At 33.0% G+C, this 9,275-nt stretch overlaps 1 protein-coding gene across 1 annotated transcript; it reads right to left on the reverse strand.

The window, feature by feature from the left end:
• Positions 1-5,686: 5,686 nt before the first annotated feature.
• LOC101497388 (exocyst complex component EXO70H1-like) lies at positions 5,687-7,757 on the reverse strand. The gene has a single exon (XM_004495209.4). The coding sequence runs from the start codon at positions 7,652-7,654 to the stop codon at positions 6,134-6,136; it is 1,521 nt and encodes a 506-aa protein (XP_004495266.1). The 5' UTR covers positions 7,655-7,757; the 3' UTR covers positions 5,687-6,133.
• Positions 7,758-9,275: the final 1,518 nt, after the last annotated feature.

Raw genomic sequence — 9,275 nt, forward strand, 5'->3', positions numbered from 1 at the left:
CTCTTTCCATGTTAATATCTACTTCATCTATTTTACAACAACTGATTAATAAATTGATTAATATATATATATTGGAATTAATTGATTAATTAATTAATTGTATCTTGAAAATATGAAACTGATATTTTTTTAAAGGTTGTTAATTATAATTTAAAAGAGTTTAATTTCTTATCATTCTTATGTGAAGTTCTTATATACATATATTGAATGAAATCACCCTAAGGGTGCACAAATAAGTTGGTTTTGAGGTAAAATTTATATCCTTATCTATATCTATATTCAAAACCAAATATTTGTTCAATGTAGATACTATTGGATTATCTATTTTGTAGGTTTGATTATAAAATGGATCTTCAAAATATATGTGGACTATTTTGGCACATATCTCTTTTAGTGTATAGGTCTCTCTTGTATGAGAACTATTATTTATTAATGATCTGTTTACACCTAAAAATAAATAATTTTTTAATTAAGAATGACAAATAATTGAATTTTAGGGTAATCCAACTCCCCTTAGCTAAAGTAAGATCAGATGTCCAAGAACCAATCAAATATGAATCAGTCGGGTCTTTCTCAAGTTTATAAAAATCCACAAATTGTTGCAAAAGCTTAGGAATGAGTCAAAGATCAATCTAACTTTACAATTTACACTTGCGCTCATCTTCCAGCTTTTTACCACCACTAAAGGTCAACATGGAGGCCCAATTCCAATAAAAGGTATATGAGGATATTGCCAACGAGACATGGCAAAAAGATAGAAAAGACGATCCGATCAAAGGACACCAGAAATTCCCTCAAACGAAAGTTATTATGCATTACCCCACATAATTAGTCAAACGAGACTACATTTCAGTAGACCACAATTTATGGCTAGTAGAATTAGTTTTGCCTATAAATATCGATACTTGTAATATTTTTAAACACACTTGATCAATTAAACAAGTTTTTTTACGCATTATCTATCATTTTGTCAATTTGGTTTACTTTATGCATTCTTAGTTCAGTAGCTTAAACACAAATTCATCGTACTTAACACTATTTGGAGTAGTTAAGGAATCCATTATTGAGGGACAAAATTCATTCTTCAGCGTAATTGTTTGGAAAAAAAAGGAATTATAGCTAATTCTTAATCCCAACAACAAATTTGGTACACTCGATAAGACACCACGATAGAGACCATTGAAAAGTTCACTTTGGTTGGTTACAATTATGTTTGATGGATGCACTTGTGTTTGAGTAAAAGTCTTAGCAGTACGGAACAACAATCAACTTAAGCATGAAAAAAGTTAGGCTAGCATAGTCCAATGACCCTCCCCAAACATTGGTAATGCCTATGTCTTTGGACGTTCCTAATGCTTTTGGAGATGGGGTGGTTAATTCACTTGAGAAGTCAATGGTTATGACCCTGCATTTCATTAGACAACAAATTGGCACATGGATACATGACATAATATATCAAGTCTCCGAGCAATTTGGTGACATTGTTAAGCCCATGGTTCACAATGAGGTTCAATAAGTTAGGGAGTTGGAGACAAAACAAATCAATTCAAGTGACATTTCTATCACTTTTGCTATCCAAGGAGTACAAGGAAACCAAGGTCAAGCAGACATTGTAACTAAAATCCCCATACACAGAAGGATTTATTCACTAATTCAAAATCTTGAATTATCCGACACCTGACCCTACAATCTAGTCTTCTAAAAACTGCATGAACATATAGATTGTTAGAGGCAAACTACCTACTTGACCCTACAAGTCAAGTCATATCAACACAAACTTAGATCTACATATTGCTTGAGGCACACTAAAACCTCTATCGGGCTGGGTTATTATAAGTTGGAAACTAGTTTGGAATTGAAACCTTGAATTCTGAGTACTTAGAGAAATTTGAGTTCGTAAGGTTTTCTGTATATTGTTGTGCTTGCTTTCTTCTTCGACCTTGATCCTCTATTTATAGATGAAATTAGGGTTTGTGAATTTTTTGCTGAGTTTCTGAATCGTATCTTAAAATCACCTTAGTCAACAAAGATTTCCATCAATTTTAATTCTAAATGATATGTTTCCATAATGTAATCGTTAGTCAATCTTAGGTTTCCAAACTTTGATCTTTTTAAATGTTTTTATCGTATCAAATCTGGATTTTGTTCAAAACTCTTCATGTGAATTTTCCTTCATACGCTTGATTGATTGAAGTGGAAATGGATTTGGGTCTGAGCTTGGACTTCCAGGAATTTTGATTCGGCTAAGTGAAATTTATCTTTCATCAGAATTATTGAGTTTCCATTAAAGGCATTGACTTTTTCCATCAAAGTATGACTTAATTGTTGGAGTCAGATGCTATATACTTTTATTTCTTAATAGTAAGAGACATATTGCATGACTTTGAATTAGTGGCTAGGGCAAATGACATTTGTAGCATTATCAGAGTCACACTACAAGAAAAACACCATTTTGTGGCCAACTTTATAAATATTTTGTGGCCGAATAAAATCCTCACAAATTAGTGACCGAAAAAGCCCTCACAAATGCCAAAATTGAAATTGGTCTTTATTTGTGGATGAAAAAGCCCTCACAAATTTTTAAATATTTAACGCTTGATTGATTGAAGTGGAAATGGATTTGGGTCTGAGCTTGGACTTCCAGGAATTTTGATTCGGCTAAGTGAAATTTATCTTTCATCAGAATTATTGAGTTTCCATTAAAGGCATTGACTTTTTCCATCAAAGTATGACTTAATTGTTGGAGTCAAATGCTATATACTTTTATTTCTTAATAGTAAGAGACATATTGCATGACTTTGAATTAATGGCTAGGGCAAATGACATTTATAGCATTATCAGAGTCACACTACAAGAAAAACACCATTTTGTGGCCAACTTTATAAATATTTTGTGGCTGAATAAAATCCTCACAAATTAGTGACCGAAAAAGCCCTCACAAATGCCAAAATTGAAATTGGTCTTTATTTGTGGCTGAAAAAGCCCTCACAAATTTTTAAATATTTAACTGGATTTTGTGAGGGCCAAATCCGTCACAAAGGACTGATGTGACCAATGGCATTTGTGGCTGCAAAGACCCCCACAAATGAATGCGCACGTGGAATTTGTGGCTGCAAAGGCTGCCACAAAGGATGCCCAATACAGCTGGCATTTCTGGCCGCCACAAAAGTGAAGTATCCGTTGGCATTGTGGCTGCTTTGGCCGCCACAAATGCTCAAGGTAACACTATATATATTTCTCCCCTCCTAATTCATTTTTTCACATCCAACTTCTCTCTAAAACCTCATTCTAACTATTCTCTCCTCCTTCTCTCTAAAACCTCATTCTAACTATTCTCTCCTCCTTCTCTCTAAAACTTCATTCTAACTATTCTCTTCTCCTTCTCTCTAATTTAAATTATTTAAATATTTTATTATTAATAATTTAAATATTTTGTTATTAATTTAAATATTTTATTATTAATATTTTATTATTTAAATTAATCTTTAACTTAATTATTAATCTTTAATTTTAATTTAAATATTTTATTTTAAATTTTTTAATTATATTATGATTAGTTTATTATATATTAAATTTAATTTATAATTACATTATATTTTAAATTTAATTTAAATTTTAATTTAATTTAATTATAATTTAAATTAAATTTTAATTTAATTTAATTATAATTATAATTTAAATTTTAATATTATAATTATATTAATTTATTATATATAATATTATAATAAACTATTAATTTTGAATTTAAAAATTAATTGATTAAATACGTATTATTTTGTGGCGGCCTAAGCCCTCACAAAACATATTATTTTTTAATCAGGATGGCATTTGTGGCAGCCTATGCCCTCACAAAGGCAGACTTTTGTGGCTGCAAAAGCCCTCACAAATGCCTGTCTTTTGTGGCTGCAAAAGCCCTCACAAATGTCAACCTGTTTCAGGCACTTTGTGGCTGCAAAAGCCCTCACAAAATTTTGTGACCAGCTTCTTTGTGGCTGCCAAAAGCCCTCACAAAATCCACCTTTGTGGCTGATTATACCCCTTTGTGAGGGCTTTTGGCCCTCACGAAAACCATGATTTCTTGTAGTGTCAATGCAACTTGAAAGTGTGTTGCGTATAAGAGGCAACACTCTAGAACGAGTTGCAATCTTCATAATCAATGGAATACATGCTTCAAAGTAGACTTCATTAGAGGCAACACTCTTGAACAATGCCTTCAGACTTTAGAGGCATGCTGAAAGTAGACTTCATTAGAGGCATACAAAAATTTTGTTCATCAGAGGCATGCATAAATAATGTTCATCAGTGGCAAGCATAAATATTGTTCATATAGACATGCAACAATAATGTTCATCAGAGGCATGCTAACAGGAAACATGTTTCAGTCTTTAGAGGTAGACATGTACAATCATAAAAGGGAAATTTCTAGGGGTAAATGTATGCACATAACAACATGTACATTGACTGAGTTTGACTTTGCTTCATCTGGTCGTTTCTTCATGTCATTTCATTTGGTCGTTTCCCCGTGTCATTTCATTTGGTCGTTTCCTTTGGTCTCATCTTGTCATTTCATTTTGATTTCCTGTTCTAATTTTTGGTTCCAACAATCTCCCATTTGCTTATGATTTCTTCTTCTGATGTTTTTTCTTTTGATTTTTCTGTTCTAATTCCTACACACTTAATGAAGTTATTAGTGAAATAAATTGTTCTCACAAAATAACTTTGTTAACATCAAAACCACATAGAGAAATTGTTCAAGGGACCGACTTGGTTCCAATACTATTGGATTGACTGATTCAAAGAACATTAAGAGGTGAGAGAAGAAACTCTCAAGATAAAAATAGGATTTATTTTCCCTTTTTATGTCTATGTGTTTTTTTATGGCATTTGACGAAGAGATAGGGGCCAAACCTATGTGTTCCCTCCCCTAGACCCGTCCCTATGGAGAGTTAAACAAAATTCATTTTTTGTACCTTTATCGGTATTTAGCTAATATTCATTAAGATAATGGATGGCTAGACAAAATTCTTTCTTTTTAAACTAATTGACATATTAGTTTATATTCATAATATCGACATTTAAGCGCAAAATTCATATTATTTGTTGATGAATTTTCGGCATTTCAAATTCTTTTTAACAAATGAATTTTCGGCATTTCAAATTTTTTCTAAGCGATGTCTCTTTTGGTATTTCCTTTTTGAGTTTTTCCAAACTCAAAGTATAATAAACCTCTTGTAGCTTGATGGAAAATATTAGATAAGTAATTAACTTGATAACATTTTCCTTTTATTATTCATTAATTAGTTATATATAAGTTAGTTTTATATTTGCTTTAGTTAGTTGAGTTTATTAAAAGATGTTATGTGTTTTTGACCTTATATATAATCTCTCATTTGTAACCATTTATAATCTTTTATATAATCAATGAATAAAATTATTCACAAACCTTCTATTTTACTCATTTTGTAATATTCACCTCAAATCTCTTGTCCCTTCTAGCTAATTTTGTATTCAAACCTTCTTTTGAAATTAGTGCTTATTCATTTCATGTGTGGTACTTTTGAGATAATGGTCTAACGTGGATGATGGATGTTGGATGTTTTTCTCAGTTTATCATCACTAAGAGTAATGTTTGTTTCCCATATTTAATGTTTTCCTTTTCACTTCAACTAGTTACTGTAACGACAAAGGTAGGAAGTGATGAGATGAGATTCGTTACCAAACAATACAATAGAAATAGAAGTATGTTATGTTGTGAGTTTTCAGACACCACACAAATGGGTAACAAACACCGTAACAACACGGTTCCTCCTCCTTATTAATATGGTAACACTTCAACATCCTAATAATCAACCAAACAAAGTTCCAATTACAATATTATCATGAATTTTCCTTACAACCATGTCGACACCACTCTCCCTTTTTATCATGTCACACCACTGTTGGAATGTCTTGATGAAATAATATTAGAAAATTATTTTCATTTGAATAAATAACAAGATTGAATTGGGGACATAATTTCCGAAGGCGAGTTATTTTGAAATGGTGGTACAGCAGGGTTGATGAGAGAGGATGTTGGGTGTAAGGTGTTTCATCCGAGTGAACAGTCACTATCTCACATGGACGCTCGAACCTCCTACCGATGATCTAAACCAACTTCTTCATCGCTGCCTGTGTGCTTTGATACGGAAGACTCATAGTCCTCCATCAACTGCTTCACCTTCGCTATATGCTTCAACTCCCAATCATCGCCCAAAACGTATTGCAACTTCGATGCACGGACCTTCTCCATCAAGTGCTGGAGATTGTTCGCAACAAACAGATAACACAATGAAGCATTCTTCCACTGCTTCGATTTCCCCTCGATTTTGCAAACTAGAACCACAATCAACCTCGCCATCCATACAGAAAATTCCGTCGCCGTTTCCGTCGCGTAGATGTCTTCCGACAACGGGGACTTTGACGGCGGATGATTAATGTCCAAGAATATTTCATTCAGCACATTGCTGTAATCTGCGAGACTGGTAAGGTACTGCATTGTTCGCGTTGTCAGAGAATGAACACCTTCGAAGTTCGCCGGCGATTTCGAAGTATCCTTCACGATTGCGGACTCAAATTCTGAGAGAATATTTCTTACACACTGGATAAGTCGGTAACGCGAATCGTATGCTTGAGATTTAATAGCATTGGTTGAATTGAACGAGAAAATCGATTCAATCTCCGGCAACAGCACGGTGATTGCAACATACATATCAAGCACGCTAAAGATCTTCTCCGGCGGTGATTTCTTCGTTCTGGTGACGAGTTCCGGAAATCGAAACAGAAGAGTAGCTCCAACTCTTGAAATCTCACTGAAACAAATTTCTCTTATGGAACTCGAAGCGAAAATACGATGGCAGAGGTTCCTCTCTCCGACGAATAGAGTCCTAACTGAAATATTAACCGCCTCCAACCAACTCTTAATTTTCATCTCTAGAACTTCCCAGTCCATTTTATTCACCTTCGAGAAACTAATTTGCTCCTCGAAACCGAGTCCATAAATTCCTTCGTTAACGATCGATTTTCTCACCGTGATGTAAACTTTTACGCATTCTTTTGCATAACCGTTGGAAACCATACAGTCAGCAATGGTTTTCAAATCCGCCACGGAATCTGAAGAAACGCGTTCGACTTCGGAGATTGAATCTTCTGCTTCGCGAACATCGTCCACCGGTGTTCCATCATCGGAACAAAAGGTGGTGCGAGAGGATCCAACGGAGATGGATTCGGGATCGAGGTGGGCCCGGTTCATGGATAAGATCTGGTAGAACTCTTTTTGGAGTCTTTTCATGGCGATTTGCATTAGGTTTTGTGCGTGAATGAGTTTCTGAGAAGATGGATCGTATTCGAGTAACGAATGCATTGCTCTTTGAAGTTGGTTAACGCAGTGAACGTATTCAATGGCTTCGTTTTTGTTATTGTAGAAAAGAGAAGTGATTTTGGCATAAAGGGAGGTTTCAGGGTTCCATTTTTGTATAATCGCTTCTGCTGCGTCTATTCGTTTAATTGCTTTGATATTCGAAGGTGTTGTGGATGAATTAGTTGAATTGGAGGATGGAGAACTATTTTCGTTTGTGGAAAACGACGGCGTTTTCGAATTCATGCAAAATATTCTCATTCTGGAAAAGGTTAATGGTATAGTTCAGTTATGTGTTTCTCTTTTTCTTTGTGTTGGTGTTGGAAGTGTTTGTTAATATGTTTATTTGGAAGATAATTTAATTATTATAGAAATTCTTTTGAGAATGTTATCCTGTTTTGCATTCTGTTGCAAATCGTAAACTCTGCTCAAGGATTATATAGAGTGGGATGTACTCTAAATTGACTTGATTTTTTAATACTTTTATATGCATGATTTGTTTTTCCAAATTCGCAGTCTTAATTATATTCTTCTAATATTTGGTACCAAGGTAACCAACTTACTTTCTGTCCAAAAATTATTATTGATTCAGTCATTGCTTAGCTAATTGCAGGGAATGAAATTTACATCAAGCAGCATCTTGCAGCTGAAAATTAAGTCAAATAAATAGAATTTTCAAAATGTTGTCGGAAGAAAATTTGTTTTGGGGCTTATACAAGCAAATCTAGTCTAATTTCTACGGGGATCAAATGTACGAAGAAAAAATACAATATATTTTTAAAATTAATATATTAAATTTAAGCAGTAAGCTAAAATTTTATAATAATTTTTACTTATATAAATATAAATTAAGATTACGATAAAGAAAATAAAAATAAAAATCAATAAGAACTATATAGAAAGTAGTATTCGATGACACTTTAATAAATTATATTTGTCTATTATTTGAATTTATAATAACTAGCAAAAAAATTATTGTAAATAATTAATTTTTAAAATGATAATGTACTTGTAAAGAACTAAACTATTTATAAAAAATGTATCATCAATTTTATTTATGAGTTATGTCTTAATATTTTTTATTAATAAAGTTACTTCATTTGAAGTATCAAAATAATACAAATAGATATTATCAAGTGATAATTTTTTCTAATAAATTTATTTAAAGTAGTTAGATATATACAATTAGAATAGCTAAGCATAAATTATATTTATTTTAGGGATGTAAAACAATTCCATGATAATGAGAGGCGTCGCCGTTCGCGTCATTCATTCACACGGCATAACCATCACTACAAGAAAAATTGTTATTACCTACGGCAAATTTTACCATTACCCACGGACTATCCATAGGTAACGTAAATTTACCTACGGATTACCCACGGACACGAGTTCGTAGATAAATCGCTCGTAGGAAAATATTTACCGACGGACAAGCTGTGGGACACACTTACCTAGGGATTGTCCGTGGGTAATATGACCCACTGAGTCTCCGTGGGTAACGTTACCCATAGATTTTCCGTAGGTAAATTAGTAGATAGTTATCGACAGAAAAGCCGTAGGTTACGTTACCCACGGATCATCCGTGACAAGTCTACTATTTTATATTTAATATTGATAATTTTATCCATGAATTGTCCGTGGGTAATGAAAAAATGATTTTAATTCTATTTTTGTTTTTTTACGGTTTCCTGTATTTTTGAATATATATTGTAAGCATATTAAACATCATTGTCAAAACAAAGTGAAATATTATGTAAATAGTGTTTTCAAATTACACCTCCTGACTGCCACAAGTTTCAAAATAAGGGCAACTTGCACTACCATAAGTTTCAAAATACACATTCTCACTACCATAACTTACACATTGTCACTACCATAA

The sequence above is a fragment of the Cicer arietinum genome, chromosome 4, assembly GCF_000331145.2.
Source record: "Cicer arietinum cultivar CDC Frontier isolate Library 1 chromosome 4, Cicar.CDCFrontier_v2.0, whole genome shotgun sequence".
Taxonomy (NCBI): domain Eukaryota; kingdom Viridiplantae; phylum Streptophyta; class Magnoliopsida; order Fabales; family Fabaceae; genus Cicer; species Cicer arietinum.